Source organism: Mytilus californianus, unplaced genomic scaffold, assembly GCF_021869535.1.
Source record: "Mytilus californianus isolate M0D057914Y unplaced genomic scaffold, xbMytCali1.0.p SCAF_6, whole genome shotgun sequence".
Lineage (NCBI taxonomy): Eukaryota > Metazoa > Mollusca > Bivalvia > Mytilida > Mytilidae > Mytilus > Mytilus californianus.
Genome location: NW_026262712.1, coordinates 117,847,350 through 117,870,537, shown reverse-complemented (window position 1 = coordinate 117,870,537; position 23,188 = coordinate 117,847,350). Strand labels below are relative to the sequence as shown.

At 31.3% G+C, this 23,188-nt stretch overlaps 1 protein-coding gene across 1 annotated transcript in view; it reads left to right on the top strand.

The window, feature by feature from the left end:
* LOC127704177 (low-density lipoprotein receptor-related protein 4-like) overlaps nucleotides 1–22,515 on the top strand; it is an 81,656-nt gene extending 59,141 nt beyond the window's left edge. The window contains exons 21-40 of the mRNA XM_052208066.1: nucleotides 932–1,119; nucleotides 1,324–1,525; nucleotides 1,745–1,934; nucleotides 2,785–2,910; nucleotides 3,999–4,136; nucleotides 4,973–5,231; nucleotides 5,459–5,844; nucleotides 6,442–6,579; nucleotides 7,380–7,557; nucleotides 8,074–8,186; nucleotides 8,533–8,638; nucleotides 9,313–9,407; nucleotides 10,299–10,447; nucleotides 11,195–11,339; nucleotides 11,621–11,734; nucleotides 12,495–12,558; nucleotides 13,716–13,777; nucleotides 14,754–14,856; nucleotides 15,964–16,120; nucleotides 16,942–22,515. Of these exons, the coding sequence (XP_052064026.1) occupies nucleotides 932–1,119; nucleotides 1,324–1,525; nucleotides 1,745–1,934; nucleotides 2,785–2,910; nucleotides 3,999–4,136; nucleotides 4,973–5,231; nucleotides 5,459–5,844; nucleotides 6,442–6,579; nucleotides 7,380–7,557; nucleotides 8,074–8,186; nucleotides 8,533–8,638; nucleotides 9,313–9,407; nucleotides 10,299–10,447; nucleotides 11,195–11,339; nucleotides 11,621–11,734; nucleotides 12,495–12,558; nucleotides 13,716–13,777; nucleotides 14,754–14,856; nucleotides 15,964–16,120; nucleotides 16,942–17,145 (3,117 nt within the window). The 3' untranslated portion in view covers nucleotides 17,146–22,515. The remainder of the gene's footprint in view (nucleotides 1–931; nucleotides 1,120–1,323; nucleotides 1,526–1,744; nucleotides 1,935–2,784; nucleotides 2,911–3,998; nucleotides 4,137–4,972; nucleotides 5,232–5,458; nucleotides 5,845–6,441; nucleotides 6,580–7,379; nucleotides 7,558–8,073; nucleotides 8,187–8,532; nucleotides 8,639–9,312; nucleotides 9,408–10,298; nucleotides 10,448–11,194; nucleotides 11,340–11,620; nucleotides 11,735–12,494; nucleotides 12,559–13,715; nucleotides 13,778–14,753; nucleotides 14,857–15,963; nucleotides 16,121–16,941) is intronic.
* Nucleotides 22,516–23,188: the final 673 nt, after the last annotated feature.

Below are 23,188 nucleotides of genomic sequence, written 5' to 3'. Positions count from 1 at the left end.
TTGTGTTCAAATGTATGGATCTCTCTAAAATTGTACTGCAAGGTACCATACCACAAAGGGAAGGCTGGGATTGATTTTGGGGGTAATTCCCTCAAAATTTTAGTAATAAGGGGCCATAAAAGGGCAAAAAAACAAGCATTTTTCTAGTTTCAGGACAATAACTTGTGTGTAAGTGTATGGATCTTTATGAAATTGTACTGCAAGGTTCCATATCACAAAGGGAAAGCTGGGTTTAAGTTTGGGGATAATTGCCCTAAACATTTAGGAATTTGGGGCCAAAAAACAAGCATTTTTCTAGTTTCCAGACAATAACTTGTGTTCAAGTGTATGGATCTCTCTGAAATTGTACTGCAAGGTACCATACCACAAAGGGAAAGCTGGGATTGAGTTTGGGGTGATGAATCATAAGGGGGTTCAAAAAATTTGGGGGGGGGGGGGTTTCCTTTTTTTCTTTAAAATTTCCCATTTTAAATTGGTTATTTCTGATTTATATATAAAAGCAAATAATAATGATATGGTTTGAATAGGTAAATTAAAAATTTCTAAGTTCTTAGACCACTTTCATTCTGTGTGAGAAACCTATGCTGTGTCAAATATTTAATTACAATCCTAATTCAGTGCTGTATCAAGCTTGAATGTTGTGTCCATACTTGCCCCAACTGTTCAGGGTTCGACCTCTGCGGTCGTATCAAGCTGCGCCCCAGTGGAGCATTTTATTATTTTTGCAACACCTTTCTGATCGCAATTTTTGGATTAATAAAAAAATTGTTAAATTTCTGAGTTTACAGTATATAGATTATCAAATTCACAAAGCATGATAGATTTGTGATTAACTTATTGACATGTACTTAAATACTTCACTGACAAATTGGTACCAACCAGATTATTTCTCTTACATGAATTTATATTGGATTGTAATTCCATTTTACAGGTTGTCATTGGAAACCAGGTGGAGTCTCCAGTAGGTGTGGCTATAGACTGGATTGGTCGTAAGATTTATTGGACAGACCAGGATACAGATTTTATAGAAGTAGCCAATCTGAATGGTAGTATGAGGAGTATCCTGATCTCTACAAGTCTAGATAAACCTAGAGACATCATTGTAGATCCTTTGGAAGGGTAATTCATCTTTTTTTTTTAAATTATTGATTCCCTCTTTTAGTTGTACATATATGTACATATTATTACTTAATTATATGTAGACTTTCAAAGTTTTATACAAGTTCATCACTGCTGTATTTTAAGGTTTAAAGCACTGCTTAATTTGATTATTGTGACATTTTGTTAAAGTTTCTTTAATATTTCTGTGTTATATTTCTGTAGGTTTATGTACTGGAGTGATTGGGGAAGCAGACCTAAGATAGAAAGAGCAGGAATGGATGGGAATAGAAGACAGGTTCTAATCAGTAACAATATCACATGGCCCAATGGTCTAGCCCTGGACAAAAAACTTAAACGTCTTTATTGGACAGACGGAGGAAGGAGTGTTATAGAATCTGTCAATTTGGATGGTACAGACAGACAGGTAAGGAGGTTGACTTTCCGCTGTTAAATAATTTGCCCAAATTGGCAAAATGTCTCCTTTAAACAAATTGATGTTGGCAAGAGTTCAGATCAACCAATTTAAAATTCAGAAAACCACAGCTTAGATTTTGTTTCAAAATTAAGCAAGATACCCTTAGCTTTACTACAGAAAGTTCGCTTTAATCCTTGAAAATACAAATACATATGCTTTCACTTTCAGATTATAATATCTGTGAATGTTCCTCGACCATTTGGCATTGCTTTGTTTGAAAATACGATCTACTGGACGGACAAGTTAAACAAGGGAGTTTACTCTGCAAACAAGTATAATGGATCAGGACGTGAAGTAATCGCCTCACAGCTTGATAATGTGATGGACATCAAAATGTTTTATAAACCACAACCAAGGGGTAACTATCAAAATATACATCAATAAGCCTCAGCCTAGGGGTAAATATCAAAATACACTTATAAACCACAGCCTAGAGGTAACTATCAAAATATACATCAGTAAATCACAGCCTAGAGATAAATATCAAAATACACTTATAAACCACAGCCTAGAGGTAAATATCAAAATACACTTATAAACCACAGCCTAGAGGTAACTATCAAAATACACACCAATAAACCACAGCCTAGAGGTAAATATCAAAATATACACCAATGAACCACAACCTAGAGGTAAATATCAAAATATATGCCAATAAACCACAGTCTAGAGGTTAATATCAAAATATACACCAATAAACCACAGTCTAGAGGTTAATATCAAAATATACACCAATAAACCACAGTCTAGAGGTTAATATCAAAATATACACCAATAAACCACAACCTAGAGGTAAATATCAAAATATACACCAATAAACCAAAACCTAGAGGTAAATATCAAAATATACACCAATAAACCACAGTCTAGAGGTTAATATCAAAATATACACTTAGTATAGTCATACTGTTAAGCTTTTAAGCTGTAGAATTTTCTTATTTATTATGAACTATGAGAAGTTCTGAGGTTCTTACTACTGTATGGTCTCAATGGGTGTAACCTGATAAAATTATATAAATCAAAGGAAATACTGGGTAAATATAAGTCAGTAAAATTATCATTTGTCTTCAAATATTCAGGGTATGATGGCAATAATTTTTTACCGTACAGCTCTTTTACATAAAAATTCAAAAGACAATAGTTATGGAGAAATGTTTTTAATGTCTTCTTCGAGAACATTTGTTCAATATGTTTTATCATTGTTTCAGGTAAGAATCCATGTGCTAATGACAATGGTGGCTGTAGTCATTTATGTTTGATATCAACAACAGGATACACATGTGTCTGTCCTACAGGGATACTAATGTCACCAGATGGGAAGACTTGTAATAAAGGTAGGTTAATATCAACAACAGGATACACATGTGTCTCTCCTACAAGGATACTAATGTCACCAGATGGGAAGACTTGTAATAAAGGTAGGTTAATATCAACAACAGGATACACATGTGTCTGTCCTACAGGGTTCTAATGTCACCAGATGGGAAGACTTGTAATAAAGGTAGGTTAATATCAACAACAGGATACACATGAGTCTGTCCTACAGGGTTCTAATGTCACCATATGGGAAGACTTGTAATAAAGGTAGGTTAATATCAACAACAGGATACACATGTGTCTGTCCTACAGGGTTCTAATGTCACCAGATGGGAAGACTTGTAATAAAGGTAGAATAATATCAACAATAGGATACACATGTGTCTATCCTACAAGGATACTAATGTCACTGGATGGGATGACTTGTAATAAAGTTAGGTATTGATGGGTGTAATTGTCTTCATGGTCCGTTTTGGGGGGTTCAAAAGCTGTCATTCAGCATTTTATCATATTTAAGTGGAATTAAAAGCAGGCATAGCAAACAATGGCAAAGCCTTTAGTTCTGTAGTGTTCTTACTTTTCACTAATATATGTGCTATGAAAATGAATGAAGAATAGCTGAAATTGTATGCTTAAACAAAAAAGTGATGTATGCCACCTCAATTTATTAAATGTTAAGTTTGACAAACAAAGAATGTAAATAGCAGGTGTAATTTAATATTTTAGCAAATGTGTTGTTCAGAACATAGTGAAAATTTGAATGAAAAGCGATATGGGGTAAAATGAGACATCATCACAACAACTCAAGTCCAAGAAAAATTTACATCTACAATGTATATGATGAGGTATCTTCATCAGAGTCCAGCTACAAATGGCCTGAAGTGTAGACAACTTGTGATAGATTCAAAATAGACAATCAAAAATCTGATATCAAACCCTAATTTTAAAAAGACAGAAAAGACATGAGAAAAATTGACATGTCATTATTTAATATGATTCTTTATGTTTTAAAATATATTGTTCTACATGTTTCTTTTGTTGACAAGGTTCTTTTTGAAATATAGATCGCTAATCAACAGAGGGTAATCAACATTTCTATTTACAGATATGAGTAATTTTATTGTGTTTGCCAGGAGAACAGATATCAGAAAGATATCATTAGATGTTAATTATATCGCTGATGTAGTGATACCTCTCGGTGAAATCAGAAATGCTATTGCTATAGGTGTAGATAGAGTTGCAGGTAAATGTGGTCTTTTCTACCTTTTGAGGAATCTTTTTATACTCCCTACTTGTAAATTTCAAATAGTAAGACAACAGTACATCTTCATTAAAAAATTCTAAAAAAAAATGGCTACTTAAGTAGCAGATATTTATGTGCACTAATTTATTAAGACCGTATAATTTTGACTGACTTTATTTGAAATTTACAAGAAGGATGCATAAAAAGAGCCATTATTTGTTCCTTGAATTTGTTAAAATGGTAAAACTCTAAATTTCTTTCAAAACTGTGATTCATTTACTGATAAACAAATAGAATGAACATGATATAGACTGGTCACTTTAGTTCAGAAATGTCATCTGTGATGTCATAAACATTTTAGTTTAACATATTTGACCTAAAATGCCAATTATAGATTTGGTAGTATTAAATATGAGCAACAGCCTTATCCAATGGTAAGTCAATGATATTTGGTATGTAGTTGTATTAGCATTTGCACATGTCATTCTTTGGAGATTATTTGGCCCTGCACATTTAGCCTTGGTTTATTGACTTTGAATGTTTTGCAAAGTATACATGTTAAAGTATTGCCATTAAATTTCATCATTTGCATTATACTGTAACATCGAAATTACATACAGGTGAGACATATCTCTGTGTCAACTGTTTATACTAAAATTTCATAAATTTTTAGAAATATTTTTTTGTGCTAGTGTTGACTCAACAGTTTATATTTTTTTCCAAGCTGGTCTGAAAGCAAAAGTTTACCTGTACAGTAAGGCTCGCCTGAATATATGGGTTACCAAATTCAATTAATTAAACTTCATGCTTACCAGTATGATTGTTTTAACTTTCAGGGAAGCTATATTGGACAGATACAATTCTAGATGTGATAATGAAAGCTAATTTAGATGGATCTCAGGTGGAGCAATTTATAAAACATGGACTGGACACACCGGATGGACTGGCAGTAGATGAGATTGGTCGGAAGATTTACTGGACAGATACTGGATTAAACCGCATTGAAGTGGCTGACTTGGTTACTGGGATGAGAAAAGTGTTGATTTGGGATAACCTAGATAAACCTAGAGATTTAACTTTGTATTATGAGAAGGGGTAAGAAAAGATAACATAATAAAATACAGGAAATATATAATTTACACAAGGTCTTTAATCCCATTTTTTGCGTGTTAGTTTTCTGTTAAATTTCATAACAATTTAGATATTTAAAGTATTGCATTATATGAAAATAAGTTAGGTTTAAAAATCCCTATGATTCCTACTAAAAAGATGATTTTAGTCATAACATCAATGTTTCAAAAGTTCTGTAATTATTTTGACAGGTACATGTATTGGACAGATTGGGGTAAACTACCTAAGATTCAGAGGGCTGATATGGATGGTAGTAATAGGACAGTATTAGTTGACAAAAACCTAGGCTGGCCTAACGGAATTGTCATTGACAAGCAATCCCAGAGAATTGTATGGGCTGATGCTAAAATGGAAGTGATAGAGTCATCAGATTTAAATGGTGGTAATCGTCGTGTCATCATCTCTAATGTCAATCATCCCTATGGACTGACCATTACTGAGAGACATATATACTGGACAGACTGGCAGAAAATGGCAATATTTAAAGCAGACAAGGATACTGGAAGTAATTTATTAGTCATAAGGAGAACATTACCTGGACTGATGGATCTACAGGCTGTTATCAGGTCACCAGATGGTTAGTCAATTGTTACTAAAGTTATAGTAAATTACTGCTAAAAGTCAATTCAATTGACATGCATAGATGTGACAAATCTAGAATGACAATCAGGAGTCCGAGTCATTTTGATCTGGCATTTTGACTTTATTAAAGTTGTTTTTATTGACATATTTTTTCACCTGTTTAACTTCATGTGCAAGGCATAAATTGACACTTTTTTGTATGTTTTCTAGTCTCTTGCTAGATTTTCGTAACAGAAGTGTAGTTGTTGCTAAAAAAACATTTTAATGCAATGTTCTTAATTTTAAGGACACAATTTAGCTTTTGCATTGTTTAATATGTCCATAAAGCCCATGAAAAGGATTTTTTTAAAACTAAATAAGCAATATTTTATTAAAGTACACAGGTGCTTAATGGTTTGATTCTGAAAAATTTTCGAAACTCTCAAGTATATTTGATTTTAGTGCAAATTTGAGGCCAAAATTGTACAAGTGTTCATTTCCACATATACCTACATGATGAAACAAAAAAGTTAAATATTCAATATCACTACAATCCAGGAACACAATCAATTTGTAGCATCAATCTTAATAATTGTTTATTTATTTCATACAGATGACCTTCACAAACTAGAGAACAAATGTGAGAATAATGGAGGCTGCAGTCATCTCTGTTTACCAAATCATAGTGGAATCACATGTTCATGTCCTACTGGATTACAGCTCAAACACAACGGAAAAACTTGCTTAACATGTGAGTAGGGTACCAGTCATGATTGAATTACATGTAAATATCTTACTAGCTAACATGTGACAGATGATGGCAAAATTTTCTTTACCATTTTATAAAAGTCACATACTTTGTTTTAGCCACCTCTATTTGCACAGTCGCATCTAAATCTATGTGTCTTTTCTTACTGTTTTACACTTCAAGGACAATAGAAATAGCTGAACTAGTACTATATATGCCTCTATCACATCAATTGGCATATCACATGAACATGTTCTCATGGTTTACAGCTTAACCTCAATAGAAAAGGTTGTTTGACATGCAAGAAAGACTCCAGTGTATATTGGAATCACTGAATTCAGAATTTCTACAATGAAAATGAAATCAGCCTATGCTGCCTTCTCTGGAAAAAAATGTTGAATTATTAGAACTGATCATATATAAGTGGATTTATTTATTTTCGTGGGTACCAGTTTTCGTGGATTAGGGAAAATTGGCATGTTCGTGGATATTTAATTTCATGGTTTTACCGAAAGTCTGCGTACAAGCCTATACAAAATATGTCATTTGTTGAACATTTTATTTCGTGGTTCACTTGTACACACGAAATCCATGAAAATTGGTATCCAACGAATAATAATGAATCCACAGTATTTAAATATTTACTTTTTTAGATAGAAATTTCTTTTATTACTTTGCATAGGTGTTAGACTTGACATGCCAGAAGGATGACAATCAATTTTAGAATTTTTTTTTTATCCTAGACATGACTTGATTATGCGAGTGATATTGATCTGTGATATATCTTCTTTGAACTGTTTCAGTGCCAAGCAAGTACCTGTTGTTTGCCAGTAGAGGCAGTTTAAGGAGAATCTCATTGGATACTCCTGATTATACAGATACATTTCTTCCCATGTCTGACCTCCATAATGTTATATCACTTGACTATGACTACCAGAAACAGAAGATGTACTTTACTGATGTTCATTTAGATGTTGTCAGGTAGTTATCTCCCTTTTTGTAACCACTCATTCCTTAGTTACATTTAATCAGCAATAAGGCATTAGAATGTTACCATAGCAATTTTTTGATGAACTATACTGATGTTTATCAAGTAAAAGATTCTGCCTATTTGTTAATCCTCAATTGTCATGTTTTCTGTAAAATTTATTTGACAATTATGTTTACAATCAAAGAATTTTACATTAGTTTGATTTTCATGTGTTACAGAAGAAATAATTAACAATACAAAAAGATTGATTTAAAAATTCTGATGGATATGGTAATGTTTGTTTTATTTTGACAGGTTGTTTTAGATAATAATTTAGATGATTGTACTTTAAGGGAGTCTTGAAAGTAATTGTGGACAAGTTAAGGATAAGGGGTTGATTTTAATGTTTCTTTAGCTAATTTAGATGGTACATGTTTACAGACTGTAGTTTAGGAGAATCTTGAAAGTATTGATTGATAAGGTTAGGGTTAGGGATTTTTTTTGTATTTGATATTTCTTTGTTACAGAAGAGCTAATTTAGATGGTACAGGTTTGCAGTCTGTAGTATCAGAGAATCTAGAGACAACCGATGGACTTGCTGTAGACTGGATTGCTAATAATTTGTTCTGGACAGATACAGGTATATCTCCAATGATAACAATAGTTATTGCAGTAAGACTAGTTTTGTACATGAAATATGCATTAGGTCCATTTGTTGTAAGGAAAATAATGAACAAATACAAATATTTTGCTAAAATAAACCTGAGGTATGAATTTAAAAAGAAGATACATGTATGTGGTAAATGAAAATAAGACTGATACCTAACAACAATAAGTTGTCTTCAATGATGGACAAGTTACACCGGAATATGTAGGTCATTGCCCAGGCTACCAGGTTGTCAGTTTGCACTTTTAAATATTACTATAGTTACAAGGAGAATATAGTCTTCAATAACTTGTATTATGACATGTTTTCTTATCTTCAGGTCGTGATGTTATAGAAGTATCATCCACTGATGGGACAAACAGAAAATCTCTGATCACAGAAGATTTAGATGAACCAAGAGCTATAGCTTTGTATCCCCAGAAAGGGTAAGTACAAATGTATTGTTAATAATATAGGAGTTTCCATAGGACAGTTAACAGAATGGGTGAAGAGGGATGTCAGAAAGGGAAGTTGATATTGTAAGAAACTTAACAGGATGGATCAAGAATTTAGTATGTAGTTATAATGATATAGGACTGTTAATAGACAGATCCATGGCCTATGGAAGGCTGAGAATTGTTTATGATATGTGACTAGACATACTCCAACCATGGAAATTGATGCAAATAAAAATAAACAAATCTACAGTATCATTATTTTACAGCTTACTGAAGGAAATATGATGAACTTGCAAAGAATAAATGTAAATTCAGAAATTATTGCGTAGTTTTTATTAATGCGAAAGGGTGATTTTCGTAATAATAAGAACTCGCTTTCTGATATCTGATGCAAATATATGTATGCAAATTTTCCTGAAATCGCAATAATTAATCTCGCATTATTGTCCATTGTTCAAAAATCGCAATAATAAATGCACGCAATATTTTCCGAATTTACAGTATATGTTTTCAGGTCCTAACTGTATTTTTGAACAGGGTTTATTGCAGACATTTTTATTCGGGTTTTAACTTTTAGATTTTACCAAAATGAATTATTTGTTATCATTCTAGCACAGAATTGATTGTTTGTTGATAATCACAGTTGTATTGATTTTTTTCAGATTGTTATATTGGACAGACTGGGGATCACCACCTAAAATAGAAAAAGCATACATGGATGGTAGCAATAGGAAAATTATTATCAAAACAGATTTAGGTAAGTCTTCTCTACTGCCACTAACATTGTTACAATGGAGTCTAATTGACAAAACTGTCAGCTTCTTTTTTTTCAAGGAAAAAAAAACTTCAGAAGAACCACAGTCTAAAATGGTCAAATATAGCTATATTTGAACGATTAAGTCTTGATATTCCATGCTGATAAATCATAGAATTGAAAAAATAATATAGTAAAATTTCCACATCATACTTGTTCTTTATAAAAAAGAGAGATGCTCAATAAAACAATTAGAACTTTTGTTATGATACTTTATCATGTGATATTTACTTGTCATGTCATCTTTTGTTATGATACTTTATCTTGTGATATTTACTTGTCATGTAATCTTTTGTTATGATACTTTATCATGTGATATTTACTTGTCATGTAATCTTTTGTTATGATACTTTATCATGTGATATTTACTTGTCATGTAATCTTTTGTTATGATACTTTATCATGTGATATTTACTTGTCATGTAATCTTTTGTTATGATACTTTATCATGTGATATTTACTTGTCATGTAATCTTTTGTTATGATACTTTATCATGTGATATTTACTTGTCATGTAATCTTTTGTTATGATACTTTATCATGTGATATTTACTTGTCATGTAATCTTTTGTTATGATACTTTATCATGTGATATTTACTTGTCATGTAATCTTTTGTTATGATACTTTATCATGTGATATTTACTTGTCATGTAATCTTTTGTTATGATACTTTATCATGTGATATTTACTTGTCATGTAATCTTCATTAATTGCTTTGCACTGTTTTAATTATGCTTTTTCACATTTACTTAAGCAAAACACTAAACGTGTATCTGATTTACCTAGTTGAATTTTGGCAAATGTTTACAAAGTGCTTCAATTTATTCTTCAGGTTTTCCCAATGGATTATCAGTAGATTTTAAGGCAAAGAGATTATATTGGGTTGATGCCAGATTAGATAAGATAGAAACTTCAGATCTGATGGGACAGAATCGTGTTACATTGATTAGTAATGTCCCACATCCATTTGGTCTGACTGTGGTAAGTATTAGATACACACATGAATCGATCTAAATTTGAATTGATCTAAATAAAACAAGTTAGCGTTCACATTATCTTTAATCCTAACGAACTCTATCGGTGTAATCTGACCCACTGCGTTCACACTACAAGTAAAAATGCAATAGATCTGACCTAATTACCCAGGAAATTGTAAACACTGTGTATAAATAGAAATATTTAATCAAATTAATGTGTTGATACACACGCTTGCAAAAAAATAATGGTGAAGGAATTGTTTCACTTGAATTACAAGTTCAAATGTTGATACTGCTGTTTGTATAGTTTTCGTTAATTTTCAGCCCTTTTTATGTTGGTCATCCATTTTGTAATAAATTGCATGTGTAATTTTTCCACCATACATGCGCACAAATTATTTCCGATTCAATCGTACTAGTTTAGATTGATCTCTGCGTTCACATTTAAAGTTAGATCGGTTCACTTTAAATCAATTCAAACTAAACTACCTCTTTTGGTGTTTTAGTTTAGACCGACCGATTTAAGATTGATTCAAAGCTTTCACATTGGGCTTAAATCGATCTAAATGTCCAAATGTGAACAGGGTCTAAAAAATTTTAAGGAAATGACATCATCCATGGCAGGTAATTTTCCCATATTAATATCGAAATAATTAATATAAATTAATAAAACATCTTCCATGGTATTAACAGTATGTTCAAACATTTTGCTTAAACAAAGTTTTGACATGGAATATTTGCTATATTACAGTATGGTCCTCATATCTACTGGACTGACTGGCAGTCAGAGAAAATAGAAAGAGCAGATAAAAATTCAGGAAAAGATCGTGCAGTCATACAGAGACATCTAGAAGGATTGATGGACATAGTAGTGGTGGCAAAAGATAGACAGTCTGGTGAGTAATATTTTCATTCATTTGAAAAGTATTTTACTCACAAGGCACTTTACTCACAGGGTTATATAATTTCATTTTATATGTAAAACCAAGTCCAAACATGTTTTCTTTTCTATTAATCTTGGTATCAATATATCTTAAGTTCAGATAATCAAATTGAAACATGCCTTCTGCTGGGTATAAAATTTTGGTATTAATTCATTTTGATACCATCATTGATATGCATATCTTTGTTGTATACAGTGATATTAAATAACACATGATTATCTAACTTTTTACAGGAACAAACTGGTGCAGTACAGGAAATGGTGGTTGTAGTCATCTTTGTCTTGCCAGACCCCGGGGAAGATCATGTGCCTGTCCTGATAAAACTACACAAGAACCTTGTTACACATGTAAGTTTTGGGACAGAACCTTGTTATACATGTAAGTTTTGGGACAGAACCTTGTTATACATGTAAGTTTTGGGACAGAACCTTGTTATACATGTAAGTTTTGGGACAAGAACCTTGTTATACATGTAAGTTTTGGGACAGAACCTTGTTATACATGTAAGTTTTGGGACAGAACCTTGTTATACATGTAAGTTTTGGGACGGAACCTTGTTATACATGTAAGTTTTGGGACAAGAACCTTGTTATACATGTAAGTTTTGGGACAGAACCTTGTTATACATGTAAGTTTTGGGACAGAACCTTGTTATACATGTAAGTTTTGGGACGGAACCTTGTTATACATGTAAGTTTTGGGACAGAACCTTGTTACACATGTAAGTTTTGGGACAGAACCTTGTTATACATGTAAGTTTTGGGACAGAACCTTGTTATACATGTAAGTTTTGGGACAGAACCTTGTTATACATGTAAGTTTTGGGACAAGAACCTTGTTATACATGTAAGTTTTGGGACAGAACCTTGTTATACATGTAAGTTTTGGGACGGAACCTTGTTATACATGTAAGTTTTGGGACAGAAATTTGATGAACATATACATATCTCCTTTAAAATGTTTTATTTATTTTTGTTTTGATTGAAGTAGTAGATCTATTATAGACTCTAAAATGAAAAAAAAACTATTTCTGCTCATCAGTAGACATGTATTTTGTCTTGATGGCTGCTTAACAGATGTCCAATAACTTTATATTTTATATTGTAGATCCAGTCACAGATTCTGGAATGGAGAACCAGATCCCTGGATATAATGCTGCTGATGCTGATGAGTAAGTTTTATTGTTTTTATGCCCTTTCTGTGTTAATTAGCATGGTAACAAGTTTTATCTTTTTTAATAGAAAAACAAAGGATATGGGGTATCCATCCATGACACAACATCAGTAATTGCACAACAGAAACACACACAAAAAGCAAAGGAACAGTGCTTTTATTGCTGTTCTTCATCTCTAAGTCACAGTGAGACCTCAACACGGAGCAAAAAAACTCTCACCTCACTGCAAGTTTAAGACGGCCCCTAGCATCGGCTTTAGTGGAATTCTTTGCAAAAATAATTTGGATAAACTTTGTAAGATGTAACACCACCTAATCTGTTTGTTTGTGCATACTCCATGGTTGTCGTTTGTTGGTGTGGTTCATAAGTGTTTCTTGTTTCTCGTTTTTTATATAGATAAGACCGTTGGTTTTCCTGTTTGAATTGTTTTACACTAGTCATTTTGGGGCCCATTATAGCTTGCTCCATGTTGAAGGCCGTACTTTGACCTATAATTGTTTACTTTTTACTCATCGTGACTTGGATGGAGAGTTGTCTCATTGGAACTCATACCACATCTTCTTATTTATATCCTAGAATTGAGTAAGTTTTGCAATGAGATTTATTTCTCTGAAACCAATGGGGAAATTTTACAACTACAGTCCTTTTTGTAAAGTTCAGGGTTGCTAAGCAATATTTAAGTCACCATGACCTACATTTTTGGTTGTGTGCATTTGTTCTGATTTTTCAGAAATCAAAGGTTCTATGTCAATGGAATTTCATTATACAATGCAATTTTATTCAGTTTGGGTCATTAAAATTTGGACCAACTTTTTAACACAAGTGAATTCAGTTGCATTCAAACATCTGGACCTGCATTTCACAAAGTATGGACTTTGGTTAAGCCTATGTTTTGGTCCATTTCTCAGAAATCTGCAGTATTATTTTAATTACATTTCACGGTTCAGTTTTGAATTTTAAATTAATTTCTCTGAAACCTTTTTAATTTATTAAATGATATTTCATCACCTGTTTTCTACCTTTTTGGTTGAGTTTTATTTTGTTATGTAAGTTTCAACTGATGGAACCTAGGTAAATGAGTATGGTACTTCCAAATTATGGATATTGAAAATTTATGCAGATTTGATATTTTAAACATAAGGTGCTTATCACAGGTGCACAGATGAAGATGAGAAAGATGGAATTTGTGAGAAGCCAAAGAATGTTCCCCAAGCAGGTAAATATCAGAGTTTTATGTAAGGGGGGGGATTAGTAGTTTTTCTAAATTCTAATCTAAATGTCATTATGTTGATTGGGTGATACAGTGACATCTGCAAATGTTTTTTTTTATATATATATAATTACAATAAAAAGCATAATGTCAGTATATGTTTTCAGTTATTTTGATAATAACATATATAATTACAAATTTACAAACATTGAAAGCATAACATTTACTCTAGTTAAAAAACAATAACGAAAAAACAACTGGAATCAAATGGATTGACCATTTAATTAGTCCCCGACTGACGAAGTCGAAGGGGACTTTAGGTTTGCACTCTGTCCGTCTGTCATTCTGTCTGTCCATCCGTCAGTCCGGCAAATCAGTTTTCCAGACTTTTTTTCTTCATGCTTGAAGATATTGATTTGATATTTGGTGTATTGTTTTATCATGACAAGTTACAGGTCAAAGTAGATTTTATCGATTTTAGCTTTTCTCCTTGTTCAGTTAAAGCCCTTTCCCTAGAATTAAATTTTTGATGAAATACTTATTAATTACTAGATTTCTGTTCAAAGGGAAATAACTCATTTTTTTAACTTTCCCTAGAATTAAAATTTTGATGAAATATTTATTAATTACTAGATTTCTGTTCAAAGGTAAATAACTCTTTTTTTTTTTTTTTAAAGATTTGTAAAAGACATTGTATTAAGATAAATGACATTTTGAATTCTTGTTCCTTTTCTTTAGTAAATTGTTTGAAGAATTTAGTGGTAGGTTTGCTCCATTACAATGAATTTTTAACCGGTAGGGGACTATGTATTGCCATGCAATACTCACAGAATGCTAGTTATACCTTGGTGTGAAGTTTATATAGTGATGTCACCAGTGACATTCATCTTTCAACCAACAATCAATCAATCTTGGTATAAATATATATATGTAAATAACTACAATTCCTTCATAATTTTTCATTTTTGAATATTTATTACAGTAACTGCTTTGGGAGGAAAAGAAACAGCCATGATAGCTTTGTCAGTTGGAATTGTAGTTATTGTAGCCTTACTGGTGTTTGTTGTCTGGAGAGTTAAAAAGAGGTATAGTCAAAAACTGTTAGACTCTGATTTTAGGGAAAATGTGTACATAGTTTTAAAAAAAAAATGTTTTAAGTTGTACAACACACATAATATATCATGCAGACCTGTCAGCCATTACTGTTTTGGTTTGAAGTACTATTTGATGTTGAAATTATTGTCACTGTTTACAATTTCTCTTCTTGACCAGTTGTACAGAAATTCATAGCTTAATCTTAAAAGATGCAGGGAAAACATTGTAACAGTGACAATTCAGTGATACACTATAGTTTGAAGATCCATATTACCTGTAAAATTATGGCTTTACCATCTTTTGTTTTACTTTTACACAATGATCTTCCCCAGAAAGTCCATGTACTCATTTCTGTCAATTGAAGACTAACTTGGATCAGGTGCTTGTGACAGTAATCAAAGTGGATCTGTCAATTGTCTTTGACATAGAATTTCTTGATCTGAGGGAATCATTTTTCTCTTATGGTTGTGGCCTGTCATCTATTTCTCACACGAAGAGATATTTCTCATATCACACTCTGTGCGTTAATTTGATTGGCTTATTCAGCATCATGAATGATATTGCAACATTTTCATTCGCTGTTAGTGAGGTCATTGATGACTTTCAAAGGTTGAGATGATGTACATTTCCTCCATGGCAAGAATTTACAAAACACTCACACTTTTCACTGAAATTCTTCTTTTCGCCAAATTTTCACATTCTGAAGTGTACAAAATTATTTTAAATGTCTGATGTTAAAGTTTGACGCCAGAACAAGATATATGACGTCATACAGGATAATAGTTACCAACAGTGTGAGGCCCTCATGGGTAGTCAAGGTCATTAAACACAGCCCTAGTAGTAGGATAATAGCCTTAAAATATTTTTCCTAGGTACACCAAATAACACTGATTGTGAATAGTAAATTGCTAAACAAAACAATTCAAAATAAATTTTGAGAATACATTGAGTGAACATTCATTTGTTATTTAAATTGGTATGAATTCAGTTAACCACAAACACTGTGACAATATGTACTCAGTGACAGATTTGTACTTCTAATAATTAAAATTATTTAATATACAACATATAGTTTATGATACATGTATATTTTGCAGAAGAAGACAAGCATTCCTAACAGAATCCGATGAGTTTGTACGTCTGACATTTTCTAATCCTAATTACCAGAAAAGTAGTACAGAAACCATAAACTTAGAAAGATCTTCATCGGCTGAATCTCAGGAATGGAAAATATTTAGATATAGTAAAAAAGATGTAAGTATTTATAGATCTGATCTGACAGTTATGAAATAAGTCAGCAAAAGTAGAAAATAAACTGACAACGCCATGGCTAAAAAAAGAAAAAGACAAACAGACAAACAACAGTACACAAAACACAACATAGAAAACTAAAGACTGAGCAACTCGAACAATTAACTGCAGTTAAAACTAAACATCTAGAAAAAGTTTTTAAAATTTGTGACAATAAAACAAAAATGGCAATAATACATACAAAGGATACCACAGGAATTAACAAAAATATTGGACAGTACAACAGACCACAATCTTCAAAGAAAATAGGTGTAAAACAATGACAACACATGGTCCAGATAGTCTTGACTTGGTACAGGATCAAAACCTTTATAAAGATTTCAGAGTGTTAAAACAAATTAGTTGCCTTACATCAGTACAGTTGAATGCCATGAAGTCATGCCTATTACATAAAGTTGTATTCAACATCAGCATACATATAGAGATTCCACAATGTAATATGCCAAGAACAGAGTGAGGATGGCATATACAAACTTACAAATGAGACGGGGATTAGTGATAGAAGACTCGTTTTTTAATTTGAAAATTTTCTGGTGTTTGTATTTCCAGAGTTATTAAACTTTTCTTTGTCATATTTTAAGCAATATTAATTTGCCTAAGTATATATTCATGCAAGTTATTCTACAGAGCCATTTTACTAACTTCTGATTAGATGCCTTCTAGATATTCCTTTTTATTCTCACAACAATTTCAATGTGGACAAAAAGGGTGTATCATGCACTTTTAACTCAGTCTCTTATTGAATAATGTCTATTATTTTACAGCAACAAGTTTCAATTTTAAAACCATCAAGAGAGACGAAGTCCAGGGGTTCTGAACGTGCTGCTTTAGTGCAACAAATGGACTCTGGTGCTGTGTCTCCTTCACTACCAAGTCGAGAGAGACAAAGTAAATTGTTTAAAGACAGAACTTCTAATAAAGATAAGGATGTTATTTCTAAAGTTCCTTATAAACCTGTTAAAACATGACATTGTTATAAATACTTTTTTACCTTTTTTTTTTATAAAAGTTTGATGAGATGTGCCAATTTATGATTTTATAAAAATAATTTGTACATACTTCACTAGTAAACAATTATAGAATAATTTAAATAAAATTTGATATTATTTAGTCATATCTTTTTTCAAATTATCTCCCTTGTTTAGGAGATGATCTGTTCATGTATTTTGTAGTAATTTTAATTATGTGTAGTAATTTTATAACTGACTATAAATCATTTTGATTGGCAATCTCATCTTATTTATGTATACATTGACATCTTTGTTGTTTTTTATGTCCCTTTTAAAGGATTTGCATGTTCTTTGTTGCTAGGCGACAATTTTTTGTTTTTTTTGTTTTTTATTTAACTCATGCAATGAATTGGTTACTTTTTAAACAGAATTATGTTTTTTTAAGTTGAATCACTATATACATATATTAAATCAGACAGTTTGTAAATATGTATTATGCTTATTTAAAAATCTATTTTCCTGTCAAGAACAGTTTTACCTTGATTATTTATGCAACCTTGGATTTTTTTTAATTCTGTTATTTGAATAGTGATATTATTTTTAACTTTGCTCAAAAGCCATCTTCTAGAACCAAACTATATCTTTCAGCTTTGATAGCAAGAAAATATCATTGTAAATAAAAACATTTTCATTAATGTAAATATTGAGGCCTTCACTTGCCAGCATTATTTCAGTGTAGTAATACATAAGTCATTTTATTTATAAAATGTATATATTATGATGTCATTTTTATGGTCACAAATATTTTTTTAAGTGTAAATATGATTGATATTTCTGTTGATTAACTGTAAAAATATGATCATATTCTTGAGGCAGCCATATTTCTATATCTATCGAGAAAATACTTTTAGTTCCTAGATAGTTCCTAATCATGTGTCCCATTTTACACACATAAATCATGTGATAAAAGTCAGAAATCTATGTACTATTGGGATCAGTACAACATCATCAGCAAGAAAATGTCAACTTATGGTTGCTGTCCCCTTGCGGTAGATTTTTATCAGGGTGAGGGTGTCAAAATAGAAAAAACTGTGGTCAAATTCAAGTGGAATTTGCCTGTGTAAAAATTTATAGTTGGAATCATAAACAATTGTCACCTGATACCACTTTTCTGACCTCCTAATTGCGACTACAGCTATCTCTGAACTATCCTATAATCTGACACTGTTATAAAAAATATGTCCCTGTTGATGATAAAACATGAAATTGGGTAACATAAATATCAAACTCCAGGAAGTTAATAGAATTCTATCTTTTTAAACTGTATGCGTTTTGCCTACCATTTAATAACCTATTCCATTCAGCACTATTGATTTTTGTTACAGAGGTTTAGTTTTAGAGATATGAGATGAAATTCATTTAATGGGAAAATCCTATTTTTATGAATGTTGTTACAGGCTTATTGGTGTTAAACTATTATAAAAGTACCAGAGCTGCTATAATACAAGGTAGTGCAGTACTAATGAAACAGTTACTGTACTTTTGTATGTTCTTGATACTTTTATGTTACATAGTATGAACCAATATTGATAGACCTGATGTAGGTAGCAATCAGTTATTCATTTAGATGTCACAGTTATTTATTTATTTACATGGTAAGTTTAGTTACATGTGATAATTATTTTGGTGCTTATATTTTTGTCAACTTCTCAGATGAACTACTAAAAAGCCAGTCTAATTTTTATATGAATCATTCATTTATAGTTTCCTCGTCTTTAAATAATGAAATAAGATGTTTGCAAATAATCATTGACCTAGTTTATATAAAATTTGACTATATTTTTTCAAATTTTTTGTATGAGTGAAATTTTTTTTGTGTTTAAACTTCCAGCTGATTATTAAGTAACATTTTAGGATCAGTTTCAAAGAAATTTTGTAGGTATATATATATGTATAATTTTATGTAGATATTGATGTAGACAAGAGAAATTTCCATCTTTGTATGTGAAATGTTTCCGATAAGATACCTCACTTTGTAATATAGAAACGTAGTCATATGGATGTTGGGTAGATGGGTTTGAAAGTAAAGAATATCAGAATACAAAATGTAGCACGTGATAGGACCGTGTTGGTAGGAATTACTCTTATGATTGGATTTAAATTTACCATCACTTTAGGTGTCAGTTTAGTTTTTAAAAAAAGATGGTTAAAATATGCTGCCATTCTAGCGTTAAACTTCATTCAAAATGCTTCAAAATATATTTGACTATAAATTATTAATGTGTATAAAATGAGAATTGTTTTGTTTATTTTGTTGAAAATCTACATTTTGAAGGCCTTATTTTCTTATTGTGTCCCCTTTTTTTCCAATCATCTTCATGTTATTGGTAATTCTAATATTTATTTTGTTGAAAATCTACATTTTGAAGGCCTTATTGTCTTATTGTGTCCCCCTTTTTTCCAATCATCTTCATGTTATTGGTAATTCTAATATTGTACTATTATATGCCAGTCAGAAGGGTTGGGGTAACCATTCTGTTCTGTTGAGATGTGGATGTTATGAATGATGCTTTCTTTAAACCTTTTTCAAAGTTTTTTTAAATATTTTTTGGTGCACTTTTTTTATGCATTGTACATTTTATGCAATTTGTTTTGTTTTATTTTTTTTTTGCTTTATAGTGTAACAAGATGGTGCTTCTGTATATTTGCTTTTCACAAAATTGATTGTTAATTCAGTACCCTGAAGTCAGGTTGTGTTTTGTATATAATATTGTCATATTCTAAGTTTTTAAATCTGGACATTATGATGCAATTAAAAATAAATTTGTTGTTTTAGTGCTAATCAATAATTATATAACTTGAAAACTGTCATCTAAACTTAACCAGATTTAGGTTTATGAAAAAACTGTCATCTAAACTTGACCAGATTTTGGTTTACAAAAATTGAATTAATTAAGAAGGCAATTTCCCAACACAAGATTTCATGTTAGGTTGTTTACTGGTTTATATAGAGTAAGACAGGTTTTCAGTGAACAAAGTTTCGGCTGCCACAAAGAGGAATTGATGACTGATGTCAGCCAATCAAAAGTGGCTTTTCATGTCATATTTCATTAGAACTAATGTTATTGATAATGACTTTATATTGTTGTTTGGAATTAACACTGTTAGCTTGTATTTTACAAAAGTTAGAAAGATTTATCATCAGTAATAATTTGTAGACTTTATTATGGTTGGTCATGAGTTCTACTGTTTCTTACATACCCGCCGAATGTTTATTAAACTCATGTTGAATTTTTTTCTAATTTGATTAATTTCCCTGTTGTAATATATTTATATGCCATTGATAAGTTCGGAATGTAGACAATGTATGATTTTATGATTGTTGTCCCTTTCAGACAAATTATACATCATTAATTAATCAGTTTTTTTCAGTTTTAGTCATAATGTAACTTATAATATCTACCTCAAAAATTTGATCAGAAAAAAAATGTCATTCAATTTTAAGAAATTTATCACTCAAACACTTTCAACTCGTTGAGAATTACTTGTAAAGAGTCACAACGTATGGTTTGTTGTGTCAGACAAAAGTCTTTAGTAACTGTTATGTTTAATTCTACTTTAGAAATCGGATTTACGAAATGGAAAGGTCATTTCTTTTTTATGGACACATTTTTTAAAAAGACATGCACATTAAAAGCTAGTCTCTTCTATTTCAGCCATTTGAAACTGTTTGAGTGATAATGTATTTACCATATAATTATCATATGAAATTATAAATTTTAAATTTACATAATAAGTCCCAGATTATGACATTTATTAATGAATCATAAAATTCAGCTCTGTGTAGTTATAGTAACAATGACAGTTGTCTAGATATCATCACATTTAAAGGATGTAACTTAGTCTACCTCCTTCATTCTGTCCATCAGGTTTTTTATCTTACATTTCTGTGACAGTTACCCCCAAGAAACTACAGAGCAAATGCTTTATTGTTAACCTGGTCCGAAGAGACTTTGTTGTCAATCATCTGTCATTCATCACCTGTCCAGGTGGAAGTTTGCTTTGAAACCACTAAGCTAATTGGTACCAAATTACCTATAAAATTTTCTTTAGGGTGTGTTGGTTCAAAATTACATCAAATGGTGATAATGCAGACCAAGCACATGGCTGACTTCTAATTAAAACGAAGCAGGCGGTAAAATTGGCAAAATAATAGTTTTTATGGCTATTTTTAATGAGGGAATTCTTCACCAGAGTTTTTTGTTTCATATACATTCATTTGTCTTGAATAGATATACAAGTCACAATTTTCTAGATTTCTTCTGTGCTGGATTGTCACAGTATTTTATTTTGAATTAAGATTATTTTTCTATTTTAGATTTTCTAGGAATATATTTGTAACTGTATCATTGTCTAATTCAGAGTAATTTCCTGTTGTACTAAACTTCATTATATTACATTTCTTTATGATTTATACTTTTAGACCACTGCCATTGATTTGTACGGGTAACTAATTACTTTTTGATTTATATTCATCACTTCTTACCTTACTTCTACCTAATCATGTCCAACTTAAGTATTATTTTCAGTCTGTATTGCTAAGGTTAACATCCTACCAATGTTTTTACTTTAGATGATTTTTTACTTTACACCAGAAACCATTCATGTGTTAACCTGATAACTTGTAAGTTGTAAATTCTATTTCAATTTATCAAGAGTTATTAAAAATTCAGATTCTAATAATCAAATTTGCTGAGGCAGAATACTTTTTGATTTGCTCTTTATGGAATAGAAATCGAACTGCCCTGTAGCAGGAAAAAAAATAGGTTTAACATGAATGGTTTCTGTATAAAGTTTGTTTTAAAAATGTTTAGTTCCATACACAGGGTAAACTTAATATGCAAATTATTCATGTGTTGTGGAATCATATGTTACTGACTTTTGTGTATAAACAATGACTGTGGCTAAACCTCGTTCTGTAATCAGCTAAAAAAAAAAACCAATAGTTCTGGATTTTTAAAGCTTTTTCCTTAATTATTACAATTCTGTGGATCTGAAGTACATATAAGTTAAAATATTGAATGAGATTAAATTTAACAGAAGTTAACAAACTCTAAAGTAATGAAATTTTAACAAAGTTTCGAAAAATTTGTAAATTATAGACTACAACTGTATCATTAAATTTTATACAAATCGGAGAAAACCATGAATTGAATGTAATTATGATTATATAAGAGAAGGGTCAGAGGGGTCATAGTCATTGTTTCTAATGATAAACTCATCATTTTCACCAAATTGATATTATAAATATTTATATATAGAGATATGACTCATTTTCCATTTATTGCATGGACTTATGTCATTGAAAAATAAAATGATATTCTTAAACTGTATTTGTTACATTTATTAACTCTGGTTGATGCCCTAATGTGATTAATTGAAGAATATATTTGTATGTTAGTTGGTGTTTAACTTCACTTTCAGCAAACCTAGGCTATATCATGTCTCAGTTTTTCTTTGTGGAGGCTATTTATCATTGAAGATGGACTATTTAAGACCTCATGCCCCCCTCCTTTTTTTAAATAAAAAGGTGGGCTATGAATGAAATAAATTGATTGATTGGTGTTTAACACCACTTTCAACACTAATGTGCTATTTCGTGGCGGTCAGTTTTTATTGGTGGAGGAAGCCGGTGCCCGGAGAGAACAAACGACCTTCGGTAGGAAAACTGACAACCCTTGTCAATTAAGATTGGAGTGCAGTGCACCTGCCCCGTGCGGAATTCGAACTCACAACCTCAGTGTTGACTGGCTAGTGGTACAGTAGTTCGACTACTTAGACCACTTGGCCACAGAGGCCCAAATGAAATAAATCGATGGTGAAATACTGTAAAAAAAATTATATATCAAAGTACATAATGCTTGCATTGTTGTTTTTCACCTGGACAGTACTTTGAATATTTTCAACTTAAACAATGATCAGTGCTTAAGCTGCTTTGATTTTGCAAATGTTGTACTCAAGTGTTGTACTTGCAAATTCAATAAAGCCTAATCACTGATCA